The 20,137-nt window shown below is 38.4% G+C and overlaps 1 protein-coding gene across 36 annotated transcripts in view; it reads left to right on the top strand.

The window, feature by feature from the left end:
• Window positions 1-20,137, top strand: part of slmapa (sarcolemma associated protein a) — a 235,928-nt gene that overhangs the window by 155,274 nt on the left and 60,517 nt on the right. For 34 of the 36 annotated variants that reach the window (XM_078543552.1, XM_078543560.1, XM_078543567.1 and 31 more), the window contains 3 exons: window positions 4,353-4,412; window positions 16,247-16,327; window positions 17,279-17,338. In XM_078543552.1, the coding sequence (XP_078399678.1) occupies window positions 4,353-4,412; window positions 16,247-16,327; window positions 17,279-17,338 (201 nt within the window). Of the gene's footprint in view, window positions 1-4,352; window positions 4,413-10,023; window positions 10,121-11,006; window positions 11,051-16,246; window positions 16,328-17,278; window positions 17,339-20,137 lie in introns of those variants that run through there. The other 2 variants (XM_078543586.1, XM_078543587.1) reach the window with 2 other exon arrangements.

A 20,137-nucleotide genomic window follows, 5' to 3' on the forward strand; every position in this document is an offset into this window, starting at 1 on the left:
TATTAGTTGTAGATTTAAAAATAATGGAAATAGGGGAGGAAAAGAAAAATCTATATCAACTATTGAAGAAAACAAAAGGGAGGGGGAAGAAATGGGGTGGGGATGGGGAGAGGGAGTTTAAGATCTAAAGTTGTTGAATTCAATATTCAGCCCGGAAGGCTGTAAAGTGCCTAGTCGGAAGATGAGGTGCTGTTCCTCCAGTTTGCGTTGGGCTTCACTGGAACAATGCAGCAAGCCAAGGACAGACATGTGGGCAAGAGAGCAGGGTGGAATGTTAAAATGGCAAGCGACAGGGAGGTTTGGGTCTTTCTTGCGGACAGACCGCAAGTGTTCTGCAAAGCGGTTGCCCAGTTTGCGTTTGGTCTCTCCAATGTAGAGGAGACCGCATTGGGAGCAACGAATGCAGTTGACTAAGTTAGGGGAAATGCAAGTGAAATGCTGCTTCACTTGAAAGGAGTGTTTGGGCCCTTGGACGGTGAGGAGAGAGGAAGTGAAGGGGCAGTTGTTGCATCTTCTGCGTGGGCATGGGGAGGTGCCATAGGTGCGGGTTGAGGAGTAGGGGGTGATGGAGGAGTGGACCAGGGTGTCCCGGAGGGAACGATCCCTACGGAATGCCGCCGGGGGGGGTGAAGGGAAGATGTGTTTGGTGGTGGCATCATGCTGGAGTTGGCGGAAATGGCGGAGGATGATCCTTCTTCCTTAACCGAGGTTTTCCACCCACGGTCGTTGACAGGGCCCTCAACCGTGTCCGGCCCATCTCCCGCGCATCCGCTCTCACGCCTTCTCCTCCCTCCCAGAAACATGATAGGGTCCCCCTTGTCCTCACTTATCATCCCACCAGCCTCCACATTCAAAGGATCATCCTTTGACAACTAATACCTTGTCAGTCTTTCCACCCCAACCCCACTAGAGCTGTACCTTGAGTGTCCTGCCATCCATTCTTAATTAGCACATTTTCTTAGATAATATCACCACCTTCAACACCTCTTTGTTCCTTTTGTCTGTGACATCTTTTGATTATCTGCTCCTATCACTGCTTGCTTGTCCATACAACCACACCCCCCCCCAACTTAAACCAGCTTATATTTCACCCCTCTCCTAACTATACTCAGTTCTGTTGAAGGGTCGTGAGGACTCGAAACGTCAACTCTTTTCTTCTCCACCGATGCTGCCAGACCTGCTGAGTTTTTCCAGGTAATTCTGTTTTTGTTTTGGATTTCCTGCATCCGCAATAGTTTTTAGTTTTTTGTTTTTATGAAGGAAGTAATGTATAGTATTCTAACAGTTTTGCTTGTTAGTTAATGTCTGTTTCCTTGCTTGATGCTTCAATACTTCTGTTGATTTGAGTCATCCTCAGGCTCCAGTTGATGCTAGCTCTTGCTTTTGAGACTCACTTGGAATGTCACAGATCCATCTCTGTGCTTCAGGAACTGATGACATTTCCCTACTACATGTTGTGACATCCTGTGAATATGAAGCCTGGAATAAATTAAGCAGAGGGCTTCATAAACCTTCTCATGATAAGGATGTCCAATTTTTTTTTTTAAGTGCAGGTATGAGTAAGTTAGTGTAGCAGCTGTGTTACTAGACTAGTAATCCAGAGGCTTGGCCTAATAACTTGAAGAACATTAAGTTCAAATGCAACCATAGTAATTTGATAATTTGAATTCAGATTTTCTTTTTAAAAAAAAATGAAAATAATGCAAATGTGACCATGAATTTTTTGTTCATTCATTTGTGGGATGTGGGCATCACTGGCTAGGCCAGCATTTATTGCCCATCCCTAATTGCCTTTGTTCAGCTGTGGGTCTGGAGTCACATGGGGCAGAATATTGCGCTTGTTAGGCGGGTACACGCCTGACCCGAACGAGCATAAAATTACGCGCGATGACGCGGGCAAGCATCCTTATGTCATCACACACTCGAGCAATATTTCGGTCAGCAGGTGCTCACGGAGTCGGCAGTGCGCCACCGACAATTAACAGGCATATTAAGGCCATTAAAGTTCTAATTAAATGAAGTTTTTCGCTGCCTGTCCAACTTCACTGTTGGCAGGCAGGTGAAAAGGCCAAGTGGCCTTTGGATTTGTTGCAAAAGTGCATCGACAGGCGGGATGAGGTTTCATTCAGTGATTTTAAGAAAAATTAAAAATTTTCAAACTAATTTCTAACATGTCCCTGCTCATGTGACAGAGCCACATGAAGGGAGATGTTATTAACATTATAAAATTCCTTGTATTTTACTTTCAAACTTCTTTTACTGAGCGCACCCCCGCGAATGTGCACACTTCCGTGCTTGCGCTCCTCCCGGGCCCAATCGCAGGCAGCGGTCAGCTTCACAACCGCTTCCGAGCCTACCTGCCGTGCCCACCCAACGAAGGCAAAATTCTGCCTATATAGACCAGACCAGGAAAGGACAGCAGATTTCCTCCCATAAAGGACATTGGTGAACCAGATGGGTTTTTATGGCGATTGACAGTGGTTTCGTCATACTTTTTAATTCCAGATTTTTATTGGATTCCCACCATCTGCTGTGGTGGGATTTGAACCTGGGTCCCCAGAGCATTACCCTGGGCCTCCGGATTACTAGTCCAGTAAATATGCCACTGCCTCCCCCAGTTGTTAGATTGCCATAAAAACCAACAGGTCGATTAATGTTCTTACAATGAAAATGCCTGCCATCATTACCCTGTCTGACCTAAAATCATAGATGGTTACAACATAGAAGGAGTCCATTCGGCCTATCATATCTGTGCCAGCTCTGCAAGGGCAATCTATTATCCTGCCTTTTCCCTGTAGCCTCAGCACCATTTCGGGGCAACTAGGGATGGGAAATAAATGTGGGTCTGGTTAGCAATGCCCAGCCCAAGGAAGGCCTTGCATGTTGTTGCTGATATCTCCAACTCCAGGTCAGATGGAATAAAATGTGTGCAGGGATTACTTCGAAAGCATTCGAAGAAAGAGACGTCAGTCAAGCAACAATCTACAATAACATGCATGGCTATGGAAAAGGTATAGCGATCCTCTGAGCCTCTCATAGTTTCACCAAACTTGCTCGCAAGCCTGCTCAACAATGTGGTACTGCATGTCAGCAATTGGTTCTATGCTGGTTGTTAATGTTTTAAGGCCCTGATGTAATCTGAAGCATTTGTATCGGGTTTTGTGGTAATATTGAATGAGGCACACTGATTTGTCCAGCTTAACTAGTTCAACATAGCTCCTTCTCAACCTACAAATTTTGAGTTAATATCTCATGCTTGGAAAAAAAATCAAGGTCTGAACAACATTTTGAGGGTTGGTTTTCAAGTTTAACATCCAATCCTAGAAGTATCCTATTTCACTCGACAAGCAGACGATTGCAGATAAATTTTATTTGCAATCTGCAGATAATATGATTCAGCAGACTCAATGAGACTGAAATGGCAGTCTCTCAATGCATGTTTTATCATTGACACATCTGGATAACCAGAAAGTATATACTAGCTTGTATAAAGGTTTAAATAATTCATTATTAATTTTAATCAAGTGACTTGTGTGTTGCTGGTAACACCAGTGTTTATTGCCCACCTCCAGTTATCCTGAGGCTTTTCCTGATAGCACCAAAAGCAAACCATCCTTGCATCCAAGGATTAACTTGCATTCCTTCTCAATTATATTTTTGCTTAAGTGAGGATCTAATAGAGATTTATAAAATATTCACTTTTTGAGAGGTTAAATAGTGATAGTTTACAGTCAATTAATTGACAATAGTGGACATAGGCTTAAAGGAAATTTAGAAGACTTTGTTTACACATTATTCAAACATGGAATGCGTCGGCAAATGTAATTATTGGGCTTGAGGCTTTAACCATTTAAAAAATAATGGGATAAGTATTTAAAAATGAAAGTATATTAAAAGGATATGGGAAAGGGTGTGGAAATTGTGCTAGAGAAATTGTTCCAACTAAAGAGCTTGCACTCGCATAGGCTTACATGATTGAATGGCCTCCTGTGCTGCAATTTCAGTAGTTCTGGCAAGGTTTTGATTCATAATTGGGCGATTTAATGTAATTTTTATCATGGTTTATATAGTAATCAGGTATCTGTAACACAACCCTTCAGCTTTCTTTCGGTGTAGTTAATTTCTACTCTATCTGCACTGCATATTATTCTTCAAATGAGAGGACTGGTGACTTGCTGCAAAACCTTTACTGATGGCACCTTTAAACAAATTTCCTTTGCTGAAAGGAAAAATGTACTTCCTGTATAATCTGGTAAACGCATATACTTCTGGTACCATACATTATTGTATCAGTACATTTTGTGTTGCACCTTTTAAGTTTTGTATAATATTGATCTTTTGTTTTTGTTAAGCCACCCTTATAGCAGAAGACCATCATACCAAAGTCACACAAGACACAAAGCTATTGAAAGGTTTGTAATGTTCAATATATTACATACGCTTCAACTATGACAGGGAAATCAAGATGACTGTTGTGAGCAGGTTACTGATATAACTAATTTCAGGTTTTTTCCTCAATTTTAATGAGAACATAGATTTCACAGAAACTCGTTGCAATAGCTTTTGATAAATTAATTATTTTGTGTTCATTATAAATGTAGCAAATATTGATATAAATCATGACATAGCTATGGATGCGAAGGATAGTTAAACTCCTGGTAATTCATCTATACAGAAAGGTCCTACAGTTTCCCATTTGATCATCCATAAAATATTCCAGGTATTTGCCTCCATCAATCATCCTGAATGTTTGTTTGTACTTTGATCACTGTTTAATGTAAGGAAGACTTTGCTGATATCATTCCTAAATTTATCTTTTACTAGTTTGAACCTATGTCACCTCATCTTTCTTTAAATTAAATTACAAAATAGTATTCTAGATTTATATTTCTATTCCCTTGACAATCTTGCATACTTCAATATACTTCATGGCAGACTCTTCAGGCAGAATATTACTGGTCCCAGGGTGTTGGGCTGGGAGGCAGGGGTCTGGAGGCTGGCAGCCACTTTAAATAATTAAACCCCCTACCGGGGAGAATTTTCAGGACCACTGGCAGTGGGCAATGCCCCAATGATTGTGGAAGCTGCAGCTTTGTGGAACAACATCCCTGCTGCCATCTTGGGGCTCGTCTGTTCCTGAGGCTCCATGCCCTGAAGAGGAAGCTGCAGGGGTGAAAGGCATCCCCCGTGACCCCAATGTTCCAATCAGAGGAGTTTCCACTCCTTCCCTCCAATTTGAGGAACCCTCATGTTCTCTGACCTGCCTCAGCTGTGTCCATCTCTCTTGGTGGAGCTGCTGAGGCTTCAGAGCTGCTGGTGCTCTCATCAAATCCAGCGTTTTTTCTATCATTTGTCAAAACCCAGACCATTAACATTAGGGAGCAGCTTTGTGCCTTTTCTCTGCACTGCCTCTTAGAATCATAAAAAAGTTACAGCGCAAAAAGAGGCCATTCAGCCCTTTATGCCTGTGCCGGCCAGAAAAAGATGAAGGTACATGAATGTATCTCTCTTTTGTCAGAGACTAGAACTGCACACAGTTGTTAAAGTACAGTCTGATCAATGGAAGATAAAGTATTACTAGAAATGTTCTGGCTACATTACGATAGGTCAGAGTGGAATCGAATTAAGGCAATTCCACTGATCTGGACAAAGCTATTGGAGGTGTGCTTGACAATGTTGTTTGCAGAAATATCAAGGAGGGGTAATGCATCATGGTCACAGTCACAAAGGGTATCATTTGTGACTTTGGCTAAGGCCATTACAATTTATGGCAATGCCAAAAATTTGAAAGGAGAGATTCAAGCATGGTGTGGGGATAAAAATGGCACGGATTTAGAAGGTAACAAAACTTCTAACACCCTGGGAGATGGGGGCGTTGGTTTTCAAGAGCAGCAGACTTGAAGGTGGATTTTTTAAGGAGGGTGTGATGATGGTCATTTTGAAAGGGAAAGTGACATTATCTGAGGATAGGAAACCATTTACAATGTCAGGTAGAATTAGGATCAGGAAGGGCATTAGTTGGTCAGCAGCTCAGTGGGAATGGTGTCAAACAGCAAGAGATGTGTCTTGTCAAGATGAGCTCAAAGTGTGTGTGAGGGGAATGGGGAAAGGGCTGGCTTGGTAAACAAAGGGAAGGGAAGGGAAGGGATGCAGGAGCAGCACAGGCAGCTGAACAGAAAGCCCCAACCACAGTGATAAAGAAGGCCATGAACTCCTAGCATGTAGTTGAATCTGAGGGCATTTGATGGGGAGGATGCGGTCGCAGTTTGAGGTGAGTGAGAAGGGCAGAGGTATTTTTAAGAGCTTGTGTGTAGTGGAGAGAAAACAAAATCAGGAGGTTACCTTTGCTCTCCAGAATGATCCTAGTATAGTGGGTTTCTTTGGGAGAAGTGAGTGGCACCCAATAGCACTTGTTGTGGCCAAGCAAATTTTTAAGCCCTTGGATAAAAATCCTTTGCTGAAGGGGTTTCGTGTTTTTGTTATTGCTGTGGAGGATTGATGTCTGCGCCAGAGCTGATGAGTGATGTTTATAGAACTAGCTGACGAAGCATCCTGAAAGTGCAGAAGAATATTGTTATTGCAAGTTTTGAAAATCAATGCATTTAGTTTGCATTGTCAGGCAACCATCCAATCAAAGCTATAATAATTCCCTGGGATGAGAGAAAAATGTAATTGGGTGTATATGTTTTTAGAATTCACATGAGGGTCAAGAATGTATGCTAATTAGATCAATTTTTCAGAAATGTTAGAATTTTATATATAATAGGCTAAGTTGATTTGACAGCTTTCCCCCTCCCCCGATGAATTTGCAACGTTCACTTGTTAAACAATTTTTAACTTGGCTGTTTACCTTGACTGGAGTTCAACATTGAATTTCACTACATTGTTGAACCCAGAATTCTACATGTTCCTACCTTCATAATGATTCGCATCTTGCGCTCAAACCCACCTAGCATTACCAATTTTTCCAGGATCTGTATTAAATTGCAGAATTTTAGGAATTGGTGCATAGCACACAAATTGAAGTGTTGTTGTGCAAAATTAAAATTGGATTTCTCTTTTAGAAGGTATTAAAGTAGTGATAAGGAAATGTTCGGGAAATCTGTCCCGCTGCAGTCCATTAAGCATTTATAGGTTGAGTTTTCTTCATCCTTATGTCCGAAAACCAAATGCACCCAAAAGCCGCTCTCTTTTTGAACCTCGGTGACTTTTAGCGCAGGAAGTCTAGTTGTTTGTCTGCACTGTTTACCTTACGATTTTTGTGGTGAACATGTCAAAAAGAAACTTATGGGTACCCTGCATTTATTATTCAGTCATACATCTTACTCTTCTAGCCATTTTATTTAATTTAGACTATAGCTAGCCTAGACTAAGGTTATTGTAAAGTAAGTTTATATGCGGTATCTGAAAACCGAAATTACCTGAAATGCAATCGGCCCCAAGGATTTCAGATAAAGGATACTCGACCTGTATATAAATGTCAAGTATTCTATTTGTACTTGAACTGTAAATGCAAATTTAGTTGGGGGAATTTATGAAATATTTTCTTTGTCTATGTAATTTAAATCATAACATAGAATTGTAAAATGATAGCGCCAAGAAAGAGACCTGTACTGGCAGAGCTATTCAGTTAGTTCCACTCCCCTGCTCTTCCCTCGTACCCTTGTTTTGCTTTCAAATATATCTTCAAATATTTATCTAATTCCCTTTTAAAAGTTATTATTTCAGTGCAGTCGCTCCGTAAATATTGTGAGAATAGACTTTAAAATATTTTTGGGGAATATTGATTATTCCATGAAAAAGGCTGTGTGTCTGTGTGTGTGTAAATTATTTAATTAAGCTGGGGAAAGGTTACTAGAGACAGGTTGTCTGGGAGATTAAGACGTGAAAGGATAGAGGCATCAGTGTGCATTTGTAATGAGATATCATGTGGGTTTGAGGTACAAGTAAATAGGTTCAAATCTAACATTTGCATTTTTAGAAAGGGTGAGAGTTTGTTTGAATATCAGAGGTCACAAGAAACATTTTTGCATCTTAGGGGAGGTCCATGGGTAAACAGAAGAGGGTATATTACATTTTATTGATCCGAAAGCAGAAACTTAAAATAGAAACATGAAAGATTTTATATTTGGAAAGATGAGTTTCAAAAGTTGTGAGAACAATGGAACCTGAGATGAAAGGGGGGGAAAAGGGAACGTTAGAGTTACTATGAAGAGTTTAGTGGTTGGTTGTTGGCTGTATGAGGAAGATCTCCTGGAAACAGCCTTTAGGCTGGGAGAAGATGCAGTTTGAATCAGCCATCCAGTCAAGCAGGATAAGTCTTGGGCTGCAAAAAGCTGTCTTATTCTGGAGTCCTGGATTTCCACAACAGAGTGGAAGAGAGTTTAAGAGGTCATGTGATATCCCTTTATTAAAGCCACAGCAGTTTGTCTTGGGTGCCAGTACTGGATTTTTATAGTTAAACATCTATAAGGGAATGCTGCCTGGAAGGTGTTTTCTTGCGAGTATGACCAAGGAGGGAGTTTTTTGGGGAATGTTTAGTAAGACTAATTTTAACTGTATAACTGTAATCTTGTGTGCCCAAGTTTTCTTTTCTTCTTGTTAGTAAAACTTTTACTTTTAATTTTTAAAATGCCAAAAGTGTCAGTGGTCGACTTGCTGCTGAGACCAGTAAGCTTTCTTCTCGTTTTCAGAATACAAAAAAGAAGGTATGGCCCATAAGCCAAGTTTCCCTCTGGGATTTGGTTTACTCAGCAATTAACATCTGCTATGGTCATAACAATATTTTCTGCACGTTACCTCTGGCTCTTTTTTCTATCACCTTCAATCTGTGTCCTGTGGCCTTTCGGCCACTGGAAACGGTTCCTCCTTATTTACACTTATTCAAAACCATGAATAACTTTGAACACCTCTATTAAATCTCCCCTTCAAGTTCTCTGTTCAAAAGAGAAAAACCCCAGCCTCTCCAGTTTCTTCACATAACTGAAGTCCCTCACTTCTGGTACTATTCCATTTTGTTGGGAGATGGTGGTATAGTGGTAATGTCACTGAACTAGTAATTCAGATGCTCAGGCTAATCATCTGGGTTCAATTCCCACCGTGGCAGCTGGTGGAATTTAAATTAATTTAATTAAGTCTGAAATTGAAAGCTAGTCTCAGTAATGGTGACCATGAAATGATCTTTGATTGCTGTAAAAACCTATCTGGTTCACTAATGTCCTTTAGGGAAGGAAATCTGCCACCTGGCCTACAGGTAATTCCAGATCCACAGCAATGTGGTAACTCGTAACTGCCCTCTGAAATGGCACAGCAAGTCATTCAGCAAGGGCAATTAGAGATGGGCAACAAATGCTGGCCTTGCCAGTGATGCCCACTTCCCATGAAAGAATAAAGAAAAAAATTCTAATAAATCTCTTCTCCACTCCTCAAAGGCCTTGGCATCCTTCCTATCTTGTGGTGCCCAGAGCTGAACACAATCCTACACTGAAGCCTATCTGGTGTTTATAAAGGTTTAGTGTGACTTCCTTGCATTCTCTTCTCTTTATAAAGCCACTTGCTATTTTTAACAACTTGACCTGGCACCTTCAAGGATTTGTATATTTACAGCCCCAGGTGTCTCTGTGCATTCTCTTTAAAAGTGTAATTTATATTGCCCCTCCTCATATTCCTACCAAAATAGATCACTTCATTCTTCCCTGTATTAAATTTAATCTGTCATGTGTCTGCCCATTTCACCAGTCTATGTCCCCCTGAAGTCTATTACTATTTCCTCATTGTTTACTACATTTTTGAGTTTTGTGTCATTTGCAAACTTTGAAATGATGCCATATATGCCCAAGTCCAGGTCATTAATATGTATCAAAAAAAATAATGGTCCTAGTAACAACCCCTGGGAAACGTCACTGTATACTTCCCTCCAGTCTGAATAGCAACTGCACACCACCATTCTCTGCTTTCTGCCTCTTAGCCAGTTTTGTATCTATGCTGCTAATATCCCTTTAATCCCATGGGCAAGTCTATTGTGGGTTGTTTTCTCAAATGTCTTTCGAAAGTCAGTATACGCAACATCAACAGCATTGCTCTCATCAACTCTCTAACTTCATCAAAGAACTCAATCAAGGTAGTCAAATACAACTTGCTTTTCACAAATCCGTGCTGACATTCATTTATCATTTATATATCTAGTTTCTGCAGAATGAAAAACATCCTGACTGAATTTATGTTTCTAGTCTTTATTTGAAAATGTATTTGTGTGAAACAATGTAGATTGCCAGTACTTATTCTGGGTTAACTTTAAATATACTGATATTCTTGTGAGGTAAGGGTTACTATTAATTCCTGTCCTTTTTAGGATAATATTTGATAACAATTGAGATGGCTATATGGTCATATCAACTACTCAGATCATGGTTTGCAATGTTGCTATAAATACACTGTAAAACTTGGGAAGCATTTTAGGAATTACTGTGGTTGTCACTTTGGGACTGCTTGTACTCAAACACTTGAGCGGATAGCTTAGAGATCAGTGAAAGCAAATAACTGTGTGGCTGAATTGTTGAAATGTTTGCTTGCAAGATACCAGGATCACATACCCGAATAACAGCAAAAGTGACATGAGATGCTTATGTAGCATCTATTTATGGAATCATGTTCTGTATCTGCCTATGAAGTAATTTCCTCCAGTTATTTTTTTTAAATCTACTGTGTCTAACACATGGCTTCTCCTGCACTTAGAACAATTTATATTTACATATTGTCTTTAATATAAAAGATTTTGAAAAACACATCACTGAGGTGGGAATTTGCAACAGGCAGTGGTGATAGAGTTGTGCATGAGCAATAGTTTATACAGGGTTGAGTTTAGGAGACCAGCAACAGAGAGTGAAAGATGCCAAGAAGGGATAGTACACCACAGCAACAGAAAATATTGATTGTGACTTGATTTGGAGCACATCAATGTTGTGACGGGGTGAAAAACTGATTGGAGATATGAGAGACATGGGCATGGATTTGTGAGGAGGCATGTTCAGGACATGGAATGGAAAGTGAGGTTGGAGATATTCATCTACTTTGATTTGGGAGTAAAGGCTTGAGATAATTCTTAGTTTTTATGATCTGGAAGAGTGGGAGGTTCCGTTCAGATCCATTGTTCAACAGATTGCATGAAAGCTTGATCTTTTCATTATCTTGTCGATGGGTGATCTTTGATAATGATTTCTTATTATATGCATGTCAAGCCCAAGGAAAGGGTCTCAATGTGAGACTGGAACCTGAACTTCAATAATAAGTAGCCACTTTTATGCCTCTGGTTTGTATATTGTTATGACACAGCAATTGGTAAAGGCTGTTATTTAAAATCCCAGAGGGAAACTTTAAACAACTGTCATAGCCTACATTTTCAATTGGTATGTTTGAGATGCAGCTCTAAATTCAGGAATAAGACCACCAGTTCTCAAGAGGTTTTTATATCAAACTAAATGAAACATTTATTAATTTATAACAAATTAAACACATACACATGGCTACAAATTACTACTATCATAACTTTTAACAAATTCCAAAATTAATCTCCACTAAGGCAACAATAACCAATAGACTTAAACAGATACCAGGGAAAGCAATTTTCACCTTACAAATTCAAAATGAGGTTCCTTTCAATTTGTTCCTTTGCAGACAGTTGTAGGCTTACAGGCTTAGGCCTTACATGCCTCTGACCTGCACACACAAACCCCTTTTTGTCAAACCCAGCCTTCCCCTTCGAATGTAAATTCTCATTGTATCTCCAGGCACTTTGAACCACTTTCATAGTACCAATTCTTTTAGGAATATAAACATTGCTTGGTATCTTCTAGCTAGGTGCAAGATTTCACTCTCATTCTTGAATGCTCTTTAAAAATGCAAATTGCCCCCATGTTTATCTAATTACCATTTCAAGCCTACTTCTTTCTATGCATCAAAACGCCCAGACTAGCTGGCTTCACATCAATTAGGACACACACACAGACTAAACTTCTATTTAAAAAAAAAATTCCATTAACATATACATTAATAGCTTTATGACAATACCTAAAAGCTGACAAGCTGTCTTCGTTAAGAAGAGCCGATGTGTTTTGTAATAACAAGATCCTTTCACTGAAAATACTGATAAAATGGGTTTTGGAATTTCAGCTGGATTAAGAAGGCAATGTTTTTCCTCCTTTTTATTCTTATTTCTTCCACAAGCTGTACCCTGAAGAAAGTGATGGAGGATAGATTCTCAGCAGCGCTACTCAAAGTCAAGGTGTTACGACTACTATATTTACTAGCACCTTCAATTCCCTGCAGAAAAGAATCTCTACCTTCGTACTTGCTCTGATTTATGCACCCAAAGTCATGAATGAAATGTGGAGATTTCTGAGCTGTGACTCATAATGGAACACACAGTCCTTGCTTCATATTCTCATGTCACCATACAATAGAAATAAATTCACCATTTATATATTAGCTGGCAGTTTATTCTGTGAACTTAAGAAATATATTCCATAGAAAAGCCTAATTTTATATATAAAAGCAAAATACTGCGGATGCTGGAAATCCAAAACAAAAACAAAAATAGCTGGAAAAATTCAGCAGGTCTGACAGCATCTGCGGAGAGGAATACAGTTAATGTTTTGAGTCCTTATGATTCTTCATCAGAATTAAGGAAATATAGAAATGTAGTGAAATATAAGCTGGTTGAGAGGGGTGGGACAGGTAGAGCTGGATAGAGGGCCAATGATAGGTGGAGGCAAAGGAGAGATTGTCATAGACAAAAGGACAAAGGGGTGTTGACGGTGGTGATATTATCTAAGGAATGTGCTAATTGTGACATTAAGGGTAGAAAGCAGGACAAGCAAGTGACAGATGGCCCGGGTGGGGTGGGGGGAAGGGATCGAAATGGGCTAAAAGGTGGAGATAAAACGATAGATTGAAATGAATTTAAAATTAGGTGGGAAAAGAAAAATATATATAATTTTTTTTAATTATAAATTATATAGTTATTTATCTCTGCTGGCAAGTGCTCATTTAGATCAGTGTTATCCAATATGCTCACCAGTTGTCACATGAGGCTAAACAGCCACAGAAATTTGATGAATTTCTAGAGTTTATTTTTAGAGCCACATTAAACTGAGTTGTTTTAAAGTTGCAGTGGTGGGTATGAGGATTGGTGTCACTTGTTAGACTGCTTTTGTCACCTGTCCCTAATTGAGCAAGGAAGAATCAATTACATTGCTGTTAGACAGGTGTCACATGTCAGTCAGACTGTAACTATGTTTATCAGAAATAAGAACAAAAAATGCTGGAAATGCTCAGCAGGTAGCATCTGTGGAGACAACATAGAGTTAACGCTTCAAGTTGCTGACCTTTCAGAAGAAACTGCTGAAGGGTCATCAACCTGAAACATTAACTTTGCTTCTCTCTCCACAAATGCTACCTGACCTGCTGAGTATTTTCAAGATTTTCTGTTTTTATTTCAGATTTCTAGCATCTGCAGTAGTTTGCTTTTGTGTTTATGGGCAGGATCTTTAGGTCGGCGAGCAGGGTGCAGGGCCCACTCACCAACACGTAAAATGACGCGGGACGACATCGGGCAGAACTCCCAACGTCACCCCGCGCCATTTCATTTTTCAGGTCGGCGGGGGGGCAGCCGAATCAGCTGTGCACCCGCCGACCTGTCAACGGCCTATTGCGGCCATTGAGAAAGTATTTAACGTAATTAATGGACCTGCCTATCCAACCTTAAGGTTAGCAGGCAGGCCGGGAGCCCTGGCGGGCTTAAGAAAAAGCATGAAACCTCACCCACGGACGGGATGAGGTTTCATGAGGGTTTTAAAATTTTTAATGAAGGTTTAACTGAAAGTGATGGACATGCCCCAACTCTTGACAGTGTCACATGAGGGGACATGTCAGGTAAATTTTGTATTTGTCTCTGTAACATTTTTAAATTTGGAGCTGATCTCCCTAAGGCAGCACTTAGCCTCAGGGAGATCAGTGCTCTCTTTCGTGCACTCTCGGCTGAGGGAATCCCTCCTCCTCCCCCCCACCTGCACTGCTGCCGGATGTCATGCTGGGCGCTCCTTAATTGGCCCGCCCACGTAAATTGGTGGCGTGCCCCCAATTGGGGGCGCTGATTGGAGCCGCGCCCGCTGCTGCACCTCCCCCCCAATGGGCGGAAAATTCTGCAATATGTTTATTGAAATAAGATTGCTATCGGGATTCTACTGACCTGAAAGCTGAAGGATTACTTGCTCAATGAAACGAGAAAATAGTTTGCCATTTGTTACCTTCTCTGTTCCTATCCATTTGAATACCTCTAAATGGTGATGCATTTAGATCTGCAGGACAGCTTTGTATAAAGCTGTGAAAGTAGGGCCAGCCTTCAGAAGGACAACATTCCGATTACTCGTTAAATTTTCTTAGGGGACGCTAACTGAAAAACTTGGTTTTGTTTAGCTGGTAGTTGGCAGTTTGCGTAAAACGGTTGTGGTGCAAGAGTCACAGACAGCAATTTATGCGTGCCTTTGGAGGTTGAAATGTGTAATTTTGGCAAGCTGGGGCAGTGCAGCAACATCAGAATGTGTTCAGCCTTCACCTTAATAGATTTGTTGAAACAAGCAATTGAAAAGAATATGGCTTTATTCAAAGGAGAGGTAGATTCGAAGCCAGAGGTCAGTTAAACATCCAGGTGCTATGGCCAGAAAAGGCAGGAGACAGAGCAACTAAGGCAGGAGTCAGTGCAGAAGCTAAGAGGTGAAGATTTGTCGATTCTTTTCCTTGTTCAAATCTCCTAATATATCAATTCTGATCAAGTGGAGACAGCTTACTCTTAAAGAAATTTGCTTTTTCAAAATAAATTGGAGCATACAGTCAGAAATAGAACACCTTCAGTTCACAGATTGTCACCACCTTTTGAGAATGCATGCAGCAAGCTTGCTTTGCCAAACAGTTGGATTGCAAAACCCTTCTGAACCAGTTCTCATGGCTCTGGCAATGTGCAACAGCCTTAATTAATTTAAAATGTTTTAAAACAACAAACCTATTAGCAAGGGCAATTAGGGATGGGCAATAAATGTTGGCCTTGTCCATATCCTGTAAATCAATTTTTAAAAATTCAATAGATTCTGCATTTGTTTTATTAATTTTGCATATATTTTCTATTATTTGGTGCATGATGCATATGATATGGTAACCTGATTGCCACAATGTTGGCAAGCATCGGAAATGCTATGGACAACACTGATTTTATGACTTACGATCCACAAAGTAACTCCTCAATGTGGTTATAATCTCTGATGCTATTGCTTTTTTTTTTAAAAAGTCAGACAATTGACTTGGTTGCTTTAATCATGTAAGTTCAGTTTTTGATGATAAAGCAGCAATTGGAAATCATTGCAAGCCCAGTTTTGAAATTAGGCAGGAGGATATGGAGGTTCACAGGGTTATGTTTAGTCTAAAACCATAAGGTCAAAATGTAGTACATTTAGAGTAAAGGTAATAAGAGAGAATGTGGAAAAATACATAGATTAGGGGTGGAAAAAGTTGAAGTCAAGTATTAAAGGCATTTTTTAAATGCTTTAGTTATAAAGTTACTCCTGTTACCCATACAGCTTTTTATTCATCTAATAAATGCAATGTGCTGAAAGATGAACAACAGAAAAGTCAACCCAGGAATTCACTGGAGTTATTGTTAGTGCTATTGTAAATTCTGACTTATAAAAAACTGTATGATGTTTAAGAAAAGTCATGCAAAGAACTTTAAGAAATTCATATCTATTTTGAAGTTATGAAGGCATTTAAGAAATAATGAAACACCTTATACTGCATTGTGTCTTTTATATAGCTATTCATTAAAATGTTAGTGAGAAGAACTGGCTCTGCAGCATCCGCCGATTGGCAAGAAAATGACCGTATATCCCTAAACAACAGCATTGACTATTTTAGCCAGGCAGCTGTGTGCTTAGTTGAAGCTTGACCATTTGTGGAATATGACAGAAGCTGCCAACTTTTTGAGCAGATTTAGGAGTACCCATGTATATTTTTAAAGACAGTTATTTTAACTAAAATTCTAATTGTTGTTCTTAAAATCTTAGGTGAAGTTTAGTTTAATTGTATATATTTAATTTAGCTACCAACTATCAATTTGTAAAGAAAAACAAATGACTTGACTTTCTGCATTGAAATGTAGTGTGGCCCCCTGTGTTTATAATGGACTCTTCTGTCCACTCAGAAAATCAACTGGAAGCAAAGGAATCTGATATGTCTGATACACTCAGCCCAAGTAAGGACCGGAGCAGTGAAGACACTACAGGTAATTTTATATAATTATTAAATGAAATTGCAGAGTTATGTTTTAGGAAAAAGCTGTTTTTATTTTGTTATTATAAATTAAATTTGCAAAATACACTTTTTAATTGTTTTGTGTAGTATTCTAATAATTCTTTTAAAATTTATTGAATTGGTTTAGGCAACCCTATGCTGAAAAAGCTAGCTTAGAATGGGTGCAATTAAGCATGCAAACTGATTTGTTCACTGAAGTTCAAATGAAAAATCCCTTGGTGTCATTATTAATGAAGTCTTACTGTGCTGCTTTTTCTCTTAAATAGAATTAGAATATTTGGTGTCTAATGTAGCTTGCAAAATAGGTCAAGAACCAACATAGTTAAATGCTTGTTTTTTTTTTCATTTCAGTTCCACCTTCTTTAAACTTCATTTCATTTGAATTGTTGATAAGTTTTGACAGTTGTCCTTTCCTGTTAGAGAAAGTTTCTCCTAATTGTTTACTGTTCCTTAAACCTCGATTTCTCGTTTGTTTCCTATAAAATTATGGAAAATGCTCACTTTGCCAGATGGCATTGCTTAATGCATATAGTCAATGTTAAAATGTTTCAATTATTAAATAAGTAAAACTATTCAAACTCCAGCAAATTTTTGCTTTATCAAACAAAATTCCCTCTACTTTTTATCTTAAATCTGTTGGAAACAAACTCCAAAAAATTGACAAAGGATTACATAATATGTCTTCAAGAATTAACAACATATAACTTTCAGAACCTGAGAGCTGCTTAAACTTTGTTGCTGTGCAGCGTTCTTTTGGCAGGGTGGGTGCAGATATTAATATTATTGTATATCTTCACCGTCTATTAAATTACAAATGGTTTTGCTGTGACATCTGGTTCTTTCAGGAGATTCTGGTGTTACTGTAAGGAACTATGTACTGTTGCTGCATAGATTTGAACTCATATTTTTAAACTAAAAACAGATTACCAAATGGATGAACAGGAACTGAATGAATCTTTAACTAAAGTTTCATTACTAAAAGGTATGGCTTTTGTTTTCCATTTTTGTAATGTATTTTATATTATATTATTAAGTAGAACGTACTGCTGTAGAGATTTTCTATTCTATTCAGCCACTGCTTATTTGCCTGCTTTTAGTGCCAGTGCAGACTCTTCAAGTGACACCTAGTGTTCAGGATGAGAACTTGTCCTATTCTGTGGCTTAACCAATTTGCACCTTTGGGCTACTTTATTTTCTGTTCAGGAGGAGGGTCTTTCAGCATTAAATATTTGGTGTTCAAAAATGCTTACAATCAGAGTTATAGTCTTATAGTATGTGTTAATCTGATATTTTTTGAAATACTTCACTAAAGCAGGATCTGATGGTATCAGATGGTGAAACATTTTCCTCCAATGGAATGCAGCTGAGCAATTTTAATGAAAATGTCATTGCATTTGATACTTTCTCAGAATAAAACAGTCCTTGTAGCACAAACAAACAGACTAATGTTGTCACAGCTTATTTGCCGAAGTACAATGAATTTTATTACAATCCACTGGAGATTAAAGGGAAGCCACCTGTGATATATTCTGGCCAGTTAAAGCTTAACCAGTAACAGAAGCCTGCTTGCCTTCTGACTATATATGGACTTATACTGTGCACTTTATTTGCTTAACCATTTCATCTTAAAACTTTGTTAATGCATGATCATTCTACAACTAATTGACTTTTCATGATATTTTCTTATGTTTAAGCATGCCCAGGAGTTTAGTTTTGCTAGTACCATACATATAAATTTTCAAGTATTAATGTTAAAATTATGCTTTCAACAGGATTATTTGATTTAACATATTGCGCAAAGATCCAACTACTAGAAGAGGCATTGGTTCAAAAGTTCTCTTTGTTTAATCCTGTTGTATTTAAATTTGGAGATTTTAAACTACAAATGGATTTATTATAATTACAGAAAGGCTACACCATTGAAATAGTTTAATGCAGCAAAGTGTTTTTTTAAAGAAACCACTAGTAATAGAAGCATTTAAAATAAAGTCAATTAACATTAGATGATCTAGCCCAGTAAAAATTTTGCTGGAAAAGAGTAAAATGGCAGACCATATCGAATGATTCCATTTATATTGAAAGACACCATTGCCAAATGGTTGAAATTAAAGCAGATTATTGTTGTGAGCAACCATGTAATCTGGTCAAATTTAAATTACTATGTTACATTTATTCTCTGTGCCTCGCGAATATAGAACAGCAACAATTCCATTTAATTAAAATGTCTGTTATTTCCCTCACATTCATTTCTGCCTTTTAGACATTGCTTAAACGTTTTAAGGTCCAGCACTAGTTGATTGAATTGCTAGTATTTACCATATAACAATTGTTTTGCATCAAGTAATATCAAAAATACCAATCTGATACCATGCTGGAACTATACATTCTCTTTCCTGACAACAGGTGCTGTGGGATTTTGTTCTGTTGTGCTTAAAAATCACATAATAGCCATCTTGATTGTGACTACTAGTACAAAGCAATTCTATTAGTGGGACAGGTAACCACTGAAGATAGTTCTTTAAAAGCCTCCAATGAAAATTTATTCAAGTGATAGAAGGAAGATGGTCTTGGTAGATGTTTGTTCTATAGGAAATATTTCTTTCAGGGGAAGGGTTTAATTACAAAATTTGCAACCTGCAGCATTCTGGTAAGTGGAAAATCTTTAGATACTTCAAAAGTAGTTTATGGGTTGATTTTTTAGGTGCTGCTGAATCACCATTGTTAAAGCCCAAGTATATCAGCAAACTGGAATCTTAAAAAAATTACTGACGGCCTGAAGGAAGTCAACTTTCATTTGATATTTTTTAAATTTTTGTCACAGTGAAATGAAACAACTATTGTAAGTCAGTCCAATATTGGGATGTGTTATCAAACATGTAGAGCTCTTGCGTAAAACAGCTAAAGTCTTACACCAAACTCGTAAGAACATTAAGCAGGCAAATTGATGTACTTCAGTTGCAGTTTTATGTGTGCTAAATGGTAAATTGTTTAGTGTTTGATAAGTTGTTTTACTTGCAGATCTGCAAGCAGTTGTATTTCAGAAAATGAAACAGAGCCATATATATCTTTGGAGAATCCTAGAACATTATTTCAGAAAAAACTAAGTATTATCTAAGTGGACCAGAAGAAAATGCATATATTTAAATCCTACAGTTCACAGTTTGAAGTGGTTGCCCTGGCGAATCAATTATGTATTGGATAAAATCGAGTATATATTGAATTTTAAATTTAAACTTAATTTGTTTTGACTGTATCAAATACATTAATGCTTTTGTGTTATTCATGCCAACACAGTGTGTAGTAGGGTTATAAGCAGTCATACGATCCACTTAGACTGAAGTGTAAGAAAATGTTGATTTATTCAATTCATTGGGCTCTTCTACTGCAATCAATTCATTGGGCTCTTCTACTGCAATCAATTCATTGGGCTCTTCTACTGCTGCCGTTTATTTTTACTGATTGAAAGAACTGATTATTGTACCAAACCTTGTACCTGTATGGATTTAGTGGTACAGAGGCCAGCTGACTTTTTTTTAAGTATGAAGTAGCCTTTGTACCTGCACCTGATGAGAAGCAAAATTAAAACAAAACCAACTTTTGGAATTGGCCTCACTCAAGATAACACTTCTAAGATAAGAACATTATGCCATGAAACTGGCACCAAATGTGGAATCATGTCTAACAAGCATTTTTTTTTAAACTGTTCCCTGTAGCATTACATTCAGGAGCAATATGTGTTCCATAATTTGAGATGAAATTAGTTCTTTGAACTTGATGATTC

Source organism: Cetorhinus maximus, chromosome 6, assembly GCF_964194155.1.
Source record: "Cetorhinus maximus chromosome 6, sCetMax3.hap1.1, whole genome shotgun sequence".
NCBI lineage: Eukaryota > Metazoa > Chordata > Chondrichthyes > Lamniformes > Cetorhinidae > Cetorhinus > Cetorhinus maximus.